At 38.0% G+C, this 15153-nt stretch overlaps 1 protein-coding gene across 13 annotated transcripts in view; it reads left to right on the top strand.

Annotated features, from left to right (window-relative positions):
* PLCB4 (phospholipase C beta 4) overlaps positions 1–14791 on the top strand; it is a 425441-nt gene extending 410650 nt beyond the window's left edge. For 10 of the 13 annotated variants that reach the window (XM_017868899.1, XM_017868893.1, XM_017868898.1 and 7 more), the window contains 5 exons: positions 2649–2750; positions 6837–6894; positions 7327–7413; positions 10759–10795; positions 12905–14791. In XM_017868899.1, coding sequence (XP_017724388.1) covers positions 2649–2750; positions 6837–6894; positions 7327–7413; positions 10759–10795; positions 12905–12993 — 373 coding nt within the window. In that variant the 3' untranslated portion in view covers positions 12994–14791. The remainder of the gene's footprint in view (positions 1–2648; positions 2751–6836; positions 6895–7326; positions 7414–10758; positions 10796–12904) is intronic. The other 3 variants (XM_017868901.1, XM_017868902.1, XM_017868900.1) reach the window with 1 other exon arrangement.
* The last annotated feature ends 362 nt before the right edge of the window (positions 14792–15153 follow it).

Raw genomic sequence — 15153 nt, 5'->3', positions numbered from 1 at the left:
AAACTACTTTAAAGTTCATATGGAACCAAAAAAGAGCCCACATTGCCAAGACAATCCTAAGCCAAAAGAACAAAGCTAGAGGCATCATGCTACCCGACTTTAAACTATACTACAAGGCTACAGTAACCAAAACAGCATGGTACTGGTACCAAAACAGATATATAGACCAATGGAACAGAACAGAGGCCTCAGAAATAACACCACACATCTACAACCACCTGATCTTTGACAAACCCAACAAAAACAAAAAATGGGGAAAGGATTCCCTGTTTAATAAATGGTGCTGGGAAAACTGGCTAGCCATATGTAGAAAGCTGAAACTGGATCCCTTCCTTACACCTTACACAAAAATTAATTCAAGATGGATTAAAGACTTAAATGTTAGACCTAAAACCATAAAAACCCTAGAAGAAAACCTAGGCAATACCATTCAGGACATAGGCCTGGGCAAACACTTCATGAGTAAAACACCAATAGCAATGGCAACAAAAGCCAAAACAGACAAATGGGATCTAATTAAACTAAAGAGCTTCTGCATGGCAAAAGAAACTACCACTAGAGTGAACAGGCAACCCACAGAATGGGAGAAAATTTTTGCAATCTACCCACCTGACAAAGGGCTAATATCCAGAATCTACAAAGAACTCAAACAAATTTACAAGAAAAAAACAAACAACCCCATCAAAAAGTGGGCAAAGGGTATGAACAGATACTTCTCAAAAGAAGATATTTATGCAGCCAGCAGACACATGAAAAAATGCTTATCATCACTGGTCATCAGAGAAATGCAAATCAAAACCACAAGAGATGCCATCTCGTGCCAGTTACAATGACAATCATTAAAAAGTCAGGAAACAACAGATGCTGGAGAGGATATGGAGAAATAGGAATGCTTTTGGTGGGAGTGTAAATTTGCTCAACCATTGTGGAAGATAGTGTGGCAACTCCTCAAGGATCTAGAACTAGAAATCCCATTTGACCCAGCAATCCTGTTCCTGGGTATATACCCAAAGGATTATAAATCATGCTACTATAAAGACATGCACATGCATGTTTATTGTGGCACTATTCACAATAGCAATGACTTGGAACCAACCCAAATGTCCACAATGATAGACTGGATAAAGAAAATGTGGTACATATACACCATGGAATACTATGCAGCTGTACAAAAGGATGAGTTCATTTCCTTTGTAGGGACATGGATGAAGCTGGAAACCATCATTCTCAGCAAACTATCACAAGGACAGAAAACCAAACACCTATGTTCTTACTCATAGGTGGGAATTGAACAACGAGATCACTTGGACACAGGGCAGGGAACATCACACCCCGGGGCCTTTTGGGTGGTGGGGGGCTGGGGGAGGGATAACATTAGGAGAAATACCTAATGTAAATGACGAGTTGATGGGTGCAGCAAACCAACATGGCACATGTGTACCTATGTATCAATCCTGCACATTGTGTACATGTACCCTAGGACTTAAAGTATAATAAAAAATAAATAGAACAAATAAACCCATGGAAAAAGCACTTTTCAAAGCAACAGCAGTATTTTAGCTTTTACTCAAAGCCCTGGTGGTTGTGTTTCTTCCTCATGATCACAACCATTATTCTTGGTTACAAATCTTTGCTTTCTAGACATTTGTCTGCAACATTTGGTCATTGGTGTTTGCTGAATAAATGAATACAGAAAGGTCAATTTCCTAACAAGTTATGGTAAAATCTGAGAGTGATCTTCTTGGGTCCAGAGTTTCTATACATGTTCCTGCTGAAGTGGCTCTAGGGTAGCTGAGTGAGCAACTCTCCACTTCAGTGTTGCCCATCTCGTTGGATGCAGAGCAAATAGCAGTGCCTAGGTAATCTGACTGCTTGGATACTGGTTTCCAGGCAGTGCTTTCAATAGATCTCCATAGGTTATAGAAAAAAAATTTTGTAATCATATACTATGTAGCATTTAAGTTTTATTCCTTTAATGCACACATAAATAAACGTGTGTCATGCATACACATGCATTCACACATTCACACATACAGTGGTTGGTCACCTGCAAACCTACTTTTTTGCTGTTCCCTGTGCTTACTTGAAACCATTTAGTCCCTTTCATTCCCGTGGCTGATAGAAACAGGAAGGCTGTTTGTGAGGGTTAGAACATTTTCTGTCTCTTTTCCAGCCCATCTGGTCCCATATAATATGAGGCAAAGCTGAGATCTTTATATTAATAGGCAAAAATACTGTCTCCTCATCACAGGCCATCACTGTCACTTCACCACTAGGTGGCCACTGCTCCTCAGAGATCAGCATCCACATATCTTGGGGTCCCTTCCCTCCTTTTTCCAAATACAGAAGTCGATGAGCTCGATAATAGAGAAGAAAAAAAGAGTGAGAGGCGTAAGCCTAGTCATATTGCTATAAACAGAAGTATTTTTGGTTTTTTTCCATGTTTAAATTATGTCTATATAAATAAAATGTAAACTTTACCCTTGTAACCATTAAGTGCATGGCATTAAGTACATTCACATTGTTGTGTACCCGTCACTAACACCCACCTCCAGAACTTTTTCATTTTCCCCAGATGAATCTCTCTACCCATTAAACACAAACTCTACATCCCCCTGCCTGTTTGTTTTCTTGTTTTTAATACATAGGGAAAGCAAGGAAATGCGAGCACACCAGGCTAAGATTTCTATGGAAAATAGCAAAGCCATCAGCCAAGATAAATCTATCAAGAATAAGGCAGAACGGGAAAGGTAAGTCTGAGAGTGCTCACTGCAGGAATATGGCATTGACTTGAGGACACAGTCTCAATTTTCTTGACATGTGTACACACAAACACAACTGAGACATAAAAACAATTGTGACTTTTGACTAGGAATTCTGCTATTATATGAATGAAGCAATGAAGATTTGCTATTATCACTGTAGAACAATCGTCCACATTTTCTGGTTGCTTACTACCACCAGTAAAATCAGTTTACATTCAATATATATGTGCTGCTTTACAAACAAAGTTGTATAAAATATGACATAATATAATGCTTTTTTATTTTTTATTTTTTTTGCTTGCTTGTTTTGAGATGGAGTCTTCTTGCTTTTTCACCTAAGCTGGAGGGCAGTGGCCCAATCTCAGCTCACTGCAGCCTCCGCCTCCTGGGTTCAAGCGATTCTCCTGCCTCAGCCTCCCTAGTAGCTGGGATTACAGGCATGTACCACCACACCTGGCTAATTTTTGTATTTTTGGTAGAGATGGGGGTTTCACCATGTTGGCCAGACTGGTCTTGAACTCCTGACCTCAAGTGATCTGCCTGCCTCAGCCTCCCAAAGTGCTGGGATTATAGGCATGATCCACTGCGCCCAGCCTATAGTCAATATAATTCTGAAGCATCCTTCCCAGGTTCCACTGGGTCATTCTGCAAGCCTCTCCCCTGCTCAGGTGTCAGTCTGTTCTGGATGGGCCAGTTCTGAATAGCAGCAGCAGTCAGGGGGATGGTCTTCTTCAGTAGTCCTTCACATGGGATCATCTTTAAAGCTCCCATCCCGTTTGTCTCATTTGTCCTTGTTAGGTGAATTTTCTGGAAGCAGATCAAGACAGGAATTGAGGTGCTTGTGATTCACTGAGGAAGGGACCTTCAGAGAAAGGGCGTGAGGAAGCAGGAAGGCCCAGGACAGGCCCTAAGCAAGGATGTGGTCTCACCTAGGGTCCCTGTAACCTCAAATAAAAAATTGTACCACAGATTTGTCCCTCTTTGAAGCAAGAGTACCAGGCTTTTGTGTTTCTGTATTAGGCAGCCATTGGCTGCCTGAGATTGGGTGGAAGGTTTGTGTGACCTCCATAGAAGGTGTCAGGTGCAAGCCCTTTAGACACAGCTGGTAAAGGGGATCTGAGGAGCCGTCAATAGTCATGTTACCCAAGGGATAGGCACTTAATTCCTAGCGATCACCTGTGCTGCCCGTCATCCACCTTGGGAAATCTCTGAGAATACAAATGCTGTCAGCTCCATAACCACTACGCCACCAGCAGTTAGGGACAATGGGGTTCCTTCTATGGGGAGAATAATACCTAGCATGAAGGTGGCCTTCTGGCTGAAGTCCATGTCTCAGAGAAAAGCTGTTTTATGAGCCAGGTACAGTGGTTCACACCTATAATCCCAGCACTTTGGAAGGCCGAGGTGGGCAGATTACCTGAGGTCAGGAGTTCGGGACCAGCTTGACCAACATGGTGAAACTCCATCTCTACTAAAAATACCAAAAAATTAGCTGGGCGTGGTGGTGCATTCCTGTAATTCCAGCTACTCAGGAGGCTGAGGCAGGAGAATGGCGTGCACCTGGGAGGCGGAGCTTGCAGTGAGCCAAGATTGCGCCACGACACTCCAGCTTGGGCGACAGAGCAAGACTCCATCTAAAAAAAGAAAAGAAAAGAAAAGTAAAAAGTGTCATTCTCTGGATGTTATTCTCAGATAAGCAACTTTATTTAAGGGCCTTATATACATGGAAATGACACCTTCTTCAGCTTGAAAACACCAAATATTCCAGCCATGATAAAACCTCATTAATTTGAACTGTTTTAAACTGTCCAAAGTGAAATATAGAATTAACCATGACAAATGTTAGTAGCTTTTACCATCTTTTCAAATATGTGACAAGGTGGACTTTAGCTTGGTTGAGGTCAAATTATCTTTAATTTGGAGTTACTGCTAACTTAATTAGCAAGATTCTTAAAATTTATCTTATTTTGAAAACTGTACTTATTCATTGTAACTCTATTTTTATTTGTGCAACTGTATGGGGGTACATGAGAAAACTTTACATGTATACAATGCCCAGTGATCAAGTCAGGATGTTTAGGTTGTCCATCACCCAAGTACTATACATTTTTGGCTAAGTATTGTCACTCTACTCTGCTATCTCTTGTAAGTTTGTATCCAGTGGTAGGTGGTTCCAAAATATCTACGAATTGGCTGTTTTTTAAAAAATAATTTTTCTATACCAAATAATAGTTATATTCTAAACCCATACTGTGTGTATGTTTGTATCCGCTTTATCTAACTAAGGAGAAATAAAATTTAAAATTTGTCACAGCACTAAGAAAGATATATAGAAACTGAAAATCATACTTACATTTTTAGATCGAAGAAGACATTTTAACAGAAATTACCCAATGTTTATAACTGAATGACAATGCAAACATTATTTATCAATGTGTGGAGGGTAGTTAAAGTGATATTTGGAGTGAAAAGTACAGCCTAGATGCATATATTTTGTAAAAGATATGAAAATTAATGAGCCAGCCACTCAAAGAGAATATGAAGTTGGAAAAACAGAGTGAACCCAAAGATCTCTGATAGAAAGAAAGAAATTTAAAAAGCAAAAAATACTGAAATAGAAAACAAAATGCAATAGAGGGCATTCATAAAAACAAAAGCTTATTTGACAAGAATAATAAATCAGTTAGCTTCCACCAAGACTAAAGAAGAAAGAGAGAGAAAGCATGTATTAGTGATGTTAGGGATGAAAAAGGGAATTAACTACAGAGAAAAACCAAGTCTACTATTAAAAAAAAAAACTACCAATAAATTTGAAATGTTAGATGGAGTGCAGAATTGCTTTGAAAAATATAAATATCCAAAACTGACTGAAAATGGAGCAATCCTGAACAGACTGACAATTATTACAGAAGTTCAAGAAGTTATAGGCCTTTTCACTCATGAAAAACACTCTACCTCACCAGTAGTCAGGGAAATGCAAGTTAAAACAATGAGCAATGCCATTCCATAGGAGCATCTAACTGACAAGAAAGTCTGATAGTACTAAGAGTGGGCAGAAATATGGGGAAGGAGTAACACCCAGACACTGCAGATGGAAATGCAGTTGGGACAACTGGATTGGAGTAAGGAGGAGCCTATTTGTACCCTGCCAACTGGCAAGTCTGAGTATACACCCTACAGCAGCCTTTGCCTATGTGCACAGGAAGATATACACCACATTTCATCCACTCATCCATTTATTCAACAGACTCTTATTGTGTCACGTATTACAGGGCCCATGCACCCGATCATTGTAGCGTTGTTTGAAAATAACCTACTTTTTGTTAATGGCAATGAAGAAATAGTGTAGTCTGTTCATAAATTGAAAAAATCCATACAGCAAATGAAAATAATGAAGTGGTTTGGAACATGGATGTATCTCTAAAACATAAGAATAAGTAGTAAGCCAAGGGGTGAAACCCAGACTATGTTACTGTATGGGTACATATAGAAAACACATGAAACAATACCAGCGACATCAGCATCATGTGGGAGCTTATTAGAAATTCAGACCTCCCACCTCAGGCCCACTGAATCAAAGTCTCAAAGTGGAGGGCACAACAGTCTGGTTTTTATCATCTCTCCAGGTGATTGGTATACACAGGAAAGTTTGAGAAGCTCTTATATTACACATGGGCACGTCTATATGTGGCTTAAAATATTAAAACGTGGGTGAGAGGATCCACACCAAATTCACAATAGTGGTTACCTCTGGGGAGAGAGGAAGAAGGAAAACTGAATCAGGAAGAATACAAATGGGGCATTAATTGCATCTGTAACTGTTTATTGTCTTTAAAAATGTCAGATAAACATGGCAAAACACTAATATTGGGTAATCTGAGGGATACACACACAGTTTTTAAAATATTCTTCTCTGGACATTATATGTTTGAAAATACTACAATAAAAATTAGAAAAATAAATCAACAATTCCATCCAGAGAATTTGATGGAATATAGCTCTTTCTTATTTGATATAATATTAATTTCATTCAATGTCATACCAACCATTATTTGTGCCCATTGCTTTTAGGCGAGTCAGGGAGTTAAACAGCAGCAACACTAAAAAGTTTCTGGAAGAAAGAAAGAGAGTAAGTATTTTATTATATTTTTGGCATTCTTCCTGTAAAAAACTATAAACAATAACTCATGCTTAGCCACCAGACCTCTAGCTAATTTGCTTAATTTGATTTTTCTGTACATTAAACATTTCAGCTTCTCTGCTCCCTGAAAACTGCAATAATCTCTCACTAAAATCTTTAAGATAATGATTTGGCACCGTTTTACACAAAATGAAGCCAGGTTTAGTCATCCATAAGTCCTCTATTATTTTCTAAGATTTTAGCAGGAAAGATCTTCCCAGAAAGAATTACGAGTTTAAACTCCACAAATTTTGAGATGATTTTTTAAAAATTATTATCTCTTTCACTTATAAAGTTACAAGTCATCTCTCCCTGTTTTAAGATTGTAACCCAAAGTTTATCAGAATTTTTTTAAATGTTTATTTATTTATTTATTTGCAGCTCGCAATGAAGCAGTCCAAAGAAATGGATCAGTTGAAAAAAGTCCAGCTTGAACATCTAGAATTCCTAGAGCAACAGAATGAGCAGGTATTTTACCTAAAATATGTAAACACATGTAGGCAGCTAGCCAATTTGGGGTACACATGCCGTGGCCCACAGTGACCAGTGGCTTTTTGCATATCGTAATTGAAAGGTGGATAGAAGAATGTGTTGCCCATTACTATATTTTCTCCATTATATCCAAAAAAAGAAAGTACCTGTTTTGGAGCACGAGCAGAATCTGGCTATGCCAAAAAAAAAAAAAAAGAATATTTGGATAAATTATGGGGATTCTAAGAATGAAATTACTAAAAGCGAGAGTATGAAAAAAATAGATTACAAAGTATTTCTTCATTTTCACTTAGAGTTTTATAATTTGCAAACTACAGGCAAGGGATATGATGTTTCAAAGCAAATGAGAGAAACCACCTATTTTCAACCTCAATCTGAAAATGAAGTTTAAAAACCTCCCTGGGGCTTACAGGTAGAATCTAAAGTCATGAGCCCCCATCACTCTACAACCACTGAGCATGAGTAGATACCGTAATTTTGGTGCTTTTTCCAAGCAAGACGAGACACTAAATAAAGAAATATGCACAAATAAAGAGTTATCCAGGCCCGGCGCAGTGGCTCACGCCTGTAATCCCAGCACTTTGAGAGGCTGAGGAGAGTGGATCAGGTCAGGAGATCAAGACCATCCTGGCCAACATGGTGAAGCCCCGCCTCTACTAAAAATACAAAAATTAGCCAGGCCTGGTGGCATGCACCTGTAGTCCCAGCTACTTAGTAGGCTGAGGCGGGAGAATCACTTGAACTCAGGAGGTGGAGGGTGCAGTGAGCCGAGATCGCACCACAGCTCTCCAGCCTGGGTGACAGAGTGAGACTCCATCTCAAAAAAAAAAACAAACAAAAAAAAAAAGGAGTTATCCCAATTCCAACTGTTTAGTTAGGCCAATGGGCATATACCAGCACCAAGAGAAATGTATTTTTATCTGGTGCATAGTACAGATGGGCACCTTTGCAAATGGGCTACAGCCCATCAGCAACCTTCAATTTGATGGAAATCCCTCTAGTTCCTGTGACAACAAGACCCTCAGTTATCGTTTAAATATCAGACAAATGTCAGTTCAAATGTTATTCTTTAGGTGTAGTTGGTATAGAAATTATTATTCCTAGGTAATTCAATGTAGAAATGGAGCGGTTTTGATGAAATATGTACTTGTGCCACATTGTTCCTTCCTGTTTTCTCCCATCTATAAAACAATCTTATTTAAGGAATACTTTTTTCCAAAGTAAATGGCTCCCCTTGAAGAATACTTAAGTAGGAATTATACTAAAAAGTACCTTTGAGAAAGTTAAAAAAAAAAAAAAAACATAAAATCATTTTTTGTATGTCAGTAAGGTAACAGATAAATCTGACTTCTAGTTTCAGATTCTTTACTTTTTGGTGGACAGAAATTTTATTCATCAACATACTTCCTAGTTATGTTTCCCATTTCCTTTTCAGCTAAATGCTTCTATTCATAAGCAAGTCCACTCCAAGGGGACAATACATGTTATTGTCCCCATAGGTCCAATTCATTTGACCAACTCATAAACACATCACATTCTGATACAAGTTTCCTAGCTTATGGTTTTGCTCTTAAAGCACTTCTCAGAAAGTGCTCCTGGGGTAAATGTAGGAATATGAATAAGGATAAAGCCACCATCTCCAAAACTTTAGAAGCCACTTCAGTGATTCGACAATGGGTAGGGATAAGGATGCCTTGGAGAAGGTTTTTAAAAATTCTCCCTAGAAGAAGGGCACAGTGAAAGGTAAGGCACAGTTATGTGTTAGTTAACTAAATTAAGAAACTACTTGGAAATTAATTGTGTTGCTTAGCAACAAGTTTGACTAAAGAATGTAAATGTGCTCAGAATTACTCATCACTACAATAGTGGTGTATGCCAGAGCTAGAGAATACAGTCATCTTGTGTCGCTAGTTTCAGAGCCGAAGTACATAATTTTTAAAAATCACTTTGAGCTTTTATCCTAATACATGACTAATTCAAGCCACACCAGAGTTCTTGCATTAAACTGCTAGATTAGTGATAGCTATATTGATTAGACTGTATTGGGAGAGTGCTGGCTTTTTGTTCCAGAAATTCAAATAATGTCTTTTAAGGTCTACCACCCACGACTGATACTTTGAGTCACAAAAGCTTGGGAAAGCATAGAACATGAAAAGGCTTGAGACCTGATAAAGATTTAATGAGATTCAAGGAAAAGACATTTAAGGTATCATACTGATGCTTCTGGCAAGCAAAGAATTTGGACTTGAATTTCTGTGTTAAGCTTTGCTTTAGAAATATGGCCTGTTCAATTGCAAATTGAATCCCAGATCTTTCTAGTATTTTTGGCATTTAAGGGTGAGAAGCCTCTCAATTCACAGTTACTCTGTATGGTACAACATTGTCATGGGCACAGTGCAAAAGATACAGTGACTTCACTTCTTTACTCATGAAAAGGCAAGGTCTGGAACTATATAGTATATCTCCCTTCATAACCAGGTAAACATTTCATCAGCAAGAACAGTTCTCTGTCTCCAGACAATTCAAACTTCCACAACAATATGCTAAATAATTGTTAAATCCCAAGACTTTTTTTCTAAGCCAGAGATAAATGTAAACATTCTCCCATAGTATTTCCCTCAAAGATTTCTTTCTATTTTCCTGTGACTCTACTCCTAATCAGTGTCCCAAATCTCCCCTTCCAAAGCAAGGCCTGGAATGGATTCAGTCCATTAGCTAACCCAGTGTTGGGGGCACTGGCAGAAACAAATCAAGTGGCAGTATGTTTTGGTCCTGATTCTGGATCCTCACCTTCTAAGCTATTTGTAAGCCACTTTATGTCCTTGCCTACTTGGTCAGCAGATTATTCGCTTAAAACTCTGAAGGTTGGGGATGTTTTTCCTACTTGAGTTTTTTCATAGACCTCCCAGCTACACAGTATATCTCATCTGTCTTGACATGTACCATTTCAAACATTAACGACTCCATTACTGTCACCCACTCGAGTCTCAAAAATTGATTTTTGTCATCAATCCTATCATTTTATACAGAGAGGTAAAAGGTTTTGCTTAAAGGCTAGGTTCTCCACTTACTGTCACAGGAGAGAGGCACAGTCTGGGGATGACAGGCGTTGGTTGTTTGTTTTGTTTCTTTTTTTTTTTTCTGTTGAGGTCAACTAGGGGAAAGTTTGTCACTGAGGGGTGTGTACGTGTTTTATCCTTAGCTTTTTGCTTTTCTGTATATGGTTTTGCATTCATTTCTCAAATTCACTTCAATATTCATTTATTTTCTTTGCTTTGTATGTATGACTCAATTTTGACATTACTATTTTTGTACAAACAGCTTTTGAAATCCTGTCATGCAGTGTCCCAATCGCAAGGTAGGACCGAAACTCTGATAAGCAAGACATTGCTTTCCTTCTCGACTACGTCCGTATTCTCTGTGCAGTCTCCATTTATGAGTCACATCTGGTCATAACTAATATCTGAAGGGTTTGGATTTAAAAGCTTGACTATTCCATGCTTGGATTTCTGATGTCATATTCATGCCAAAATGCCCAGAGTCTTTAGAGAATTACTTCTGAGGGTATTTGAGCCTGTATGTTCTATTGCAGATCTGGGAAACAGATCATGGTAATAAAGACATAACCAGAGCAGTGATGTGCAGCTGTCATTTGGACTGACCACAGCTAAGACAGGGTCACAGAGTCAGATCACTCACAAATGTTAATATGACTCCAATTAATTTTTAAAGCACCCAGTAAAAGTTGGTTGGTGGTTTTTAATGACGGAGCTGTGCTCTGCGTGTAGAAACATTACACGATGACTCTTGTCATGCTCTCTGCTAAGTCCCATCTGCTAAAGACCCTGATCACCCCTCATAAGTAAGGTGACCATATAATTTATTGTCCATACCCGGATAGTTTTGATAGTGAAAGGCAGCTCTGTTCGTAATATCTAGGACTACAGGCATAAACTGGAATTGCCTCAGACAAATGAGAATGAATGGTCACCCAACTCATACAAAAACTTAGCTGTTGGAATAGTCTTATAATGTCCTGTGATTCTTCCTTCTACACTGTGGTCAATACTTTCTTCAGAAGCTAAAGGGGGAGAAGCACAGAGAATCGTTTTCTACTATTTACTGAACATGGAAGTACTTAATTTCCAGTGCTGATAATGTTTCACTGTCATCCCTTATGAATACTGTTTGTGTCATAGTTTCATGTTTCTATATTTTTCTCCATTTCTTCATTTCTCTATTAGAGTATTACTATACTTTAGGCATAAAAAATATCTGGACAGAGGGAACCACCCATCCCAAATTTACACAGAAAGATTTAATTCTTTTTGTGTAATTAATTTTGTCACAAGAATTCGTTTGGAAGATGCTTCTCGTATAATGTACAGAGTTGACCAAACCCCCTCCCAGTAACCTTCCATTTAGTTGGAATATCTACGCAGACATGAATATTAACATCAGGGCACTTCAGAATCTGCCTCCAATTTGTATCTTCATAGGTCCATGTTTCTATTTTCAAATGTCCTTTATCTCAAAGCAGCATGTCACTAAAAAAAGAAATGGGCAATCCTCATTCTTCAAAAGATACGTGCATTGGGTTGGGCAAACGCATCCAGGCTACCAATTGGATAATAAAAGCTGAAATGTACTATTTGATTTTTTCCTGTTTCCAAGCAAGTATTTCTCACCAGACGCTGCCCCGTCATACCCCTTTCCTCTTCTCGAATTAGCTTGTTGTCTTAGTGACAATCTGAACTCATGAGGTTGAATTCACTATTGCTTACTTCCTGGTAGTCCATAAAAATTACCCTAGAGAAGTAAGAGCCCACAGGGATAGAGTTTGCACAATAGGATTCCTGAAGGCCTGCATGTTCCTGTAACATTCCATTTACAGAAGACTCCAGCCAGTCCAGTGTAATATGCTCTCACCTCAACTTCTCTATCAATTAGAATCTTAGGGAATTACTTTTAACTAAATTTCAGGCTATTTAGGAAATAAGTTGTACATAAGCAATACTTATTCTAAATGTGATAAAATTATCTACACACAGTCAAAGCAACGTGTCAATCTGTAGAAACTAAATCAAACAGTTTGTGGTAAGAAGTAGCCAGAAGTAACCTGCCCTTTCTCAGTCTGAAGATGAAGCAAGTGGTCTACCCTCTTTTCAAGTGGTTCTCCTCGCACTGTGTAAACCAGTCCTTCTCAAAATTTAATGTGTATAAAAACTTCCTGGAGATCTTGTTAAAATGAAGATTTTAACTGATTCAATAGGTCTGGGGTAGACTCCAAGATTCTATGTTTCTAAGAAGGTCCCGGGCAATGCTGCGCTGCTTCTACGTGGACCATATTTTGAGTAGCAAGAATGTGGTGACAGGATCCTATTTATGGGAGAAGAGAGGCCAGGGTTGTTAAGTGCCTTCAGATAAGGATTTCAACACACGTAAGGCCATGTTTCTGATGTTATAGGCGAAGGAGATGCAGCAGATGGTGAAATTGGAAGCCGAGATGGACCGCAGACCAGCAACAGTAGTATGAAACTCCAAAATGCAAACTGAAGCAGCAAACCCACAAAGCATCAAAAGATTCACTCACAAACTTCTGAACACAAACTCCGTGGATGAAAGCTGTTTATTTTGTTTCCTTTATGTGTAAACAAGATGTTATCTGAAACCAGAGAGACTTGGAATGTCTGATTGACTTCTATTTAACAGCTTGAGTATTGCATTTCCTTGGCCAAACAAAAGTAGCTACAAATCCACAAAAATTTACTATTCCAGTAAGGCAGAGTTTAACCATTGATAATACAACTTAAACATGTTTGCTATAAAATACCATCACAAGTAAATGAGCTTGGTGTTAACAACTCTCCTTTGTGATGTCTTAGGACATGTTTGAGCTGCAGCAAAAAAAAACAAAAACAAAAAACAGTGCATTCGCAATTTCATAGCAAGTGCATGCACTAGGAAAAGAAAATTCTGTCTACAAATGTATTAGCAGAAGTGGTGGTCTGCTAGACAAATAATTTTGCAAAATTTTTCTACATCTAAGTTACCTCATCAGTAAGTGCCGTGTCTCTACCATGCCATCAGAGGCTAATTTCCTGTAAAAGTTATGGAAATTGTTAGAACAATAGAAAAATAGAGCAGTGTATGTGTGCCAAAACTCATCATTACTCAAAGGAGAACTGTGTTAGGCACATTTAAGAAAGTTGACATCTGACATTGCTTTATAGGAATTGTTTCCGCAGATTCCAAATACTACAATTCACACCATAAAGATTGTGAAGTGATTATTGGCAAACGTTTGTAAATGTGACCATGTATAAAGTATTTATACTCTTTAATTCACACTGTTAGAGAGCAAAATCATCTAAGTATTGCCACATGACAAGATTAGTAAGCAGGAATACTAGAACTATGTTTGCATGATACACAAGCACCAGTAAAGACTAATCCATACAGACACAGTTAACCTAATGCCAAATAAATACTGGTTAAATAAATGTATGGCACAGAATATAATTTGACTATCAAGACTTTTAGCATAATGAAAAAGTCTATATATATGTGTATATGAATTATGTGGGCATTCTTGATACTTCAAGTTCTAGTTTAAAAAAATACATAACTAATTTAATTTTACACAAAATATTTATGCAGATTTTCAGAATTTCATATCAGGAAATGACCTTTTTATGTCTGTTAAATATCAAAACAATTTGCTACAGTGTTAATCTGCATGGTCTTTAAGCCTGTTGTAGTTGAGATGCAGACAGTGCATGAAAAAGTATTCCGCTGGGAATTGAGCCATGCCACCAAAGCCAAGAGGAGCGCATGGAAACCCGGTAGTCTAGAACTAATCAGATTACTGATTTTAGTGCACAGCACCAAATGAATTGTTGTATATGCTTGTACAAATTGATTCTGTGTGTTCCTCTGAACAAAGCGGAGAAAATGATGATACCATCGATATTGAAATTAAACTTCCAACTTCTCTAATAAAAAATTAAAATACACATAACACTCGTCAGAGTATTTGCTCCCAAGATGCATTCTAGCAAATGTTTTGCCTTTTTCATATGCATGATCTCATCGTTATTTTCAAAGGGGGCTTATTAATACCCCAACATGTTTTCACCCAAATGATGCAAAACATGCAGATTCTAGTTGACTTCAGATGTAATATACTTGTTTTTCTCCTATTTATGATTTGAACTGGATTCTGTAAATCTCTGGTTCTTAGTTTCCTTATCTGTAAAACAGTGGAGTTAGACTACATGTCTTTTGGCACTAACATCTCATGAAAAATTATGGTTAATAAAATATCACCATATTTAGATTGCCAATTTTCAAAGATTCTGAATGGCTTCTCATCATCAAATCAAATCAAATCCAAGAGCTCAACTGTGCTCACCATTCTGTAACACTTGACTGAATTCATCACTTGCCTCCTCTTGTTTCTGCTTTGGAGAGGTACTACTAGTTTTTCCATTTTTCTTACTTCTTCTCCGGCTTTTCATCCTCCTAGACCACCATAAGCATTTATATTTTCCAGTGTTATATATGGAACCAGTTTTTGTCTTTAATCCAGGTTACTTTTAGTATTTGAGACATCATACCGTTAATCCATTGTAGTAGGATTAAAATGTACACACAACTCAAATGTGCAACAAAAAGATGTGTTACCTGCTATTGTAAGTTCGTATTACACTCAAA

Source organism: Rhinopithecus bieti, unplaced genomic scaffold, assembly GCF_001698545.2.
Source record: "Rhinopithecus bieti isolate Rb0 unplaced genomic scaffold, ASM169854v2 scaffold_4658, whole genome shotgun sequence".
In the NCBI taxonomy this organism is placed as follows: Eukaryota; Metazoa; Chordata; class Mammalia; order Primates; family Cercopithecidae; genus Rhinopithecus; species Rhinopithecus bieti.
Note: the sequence above shows the minus strand (reverse complement) of the source record. Positions and strands in the feature narration are given on the sequence as shown.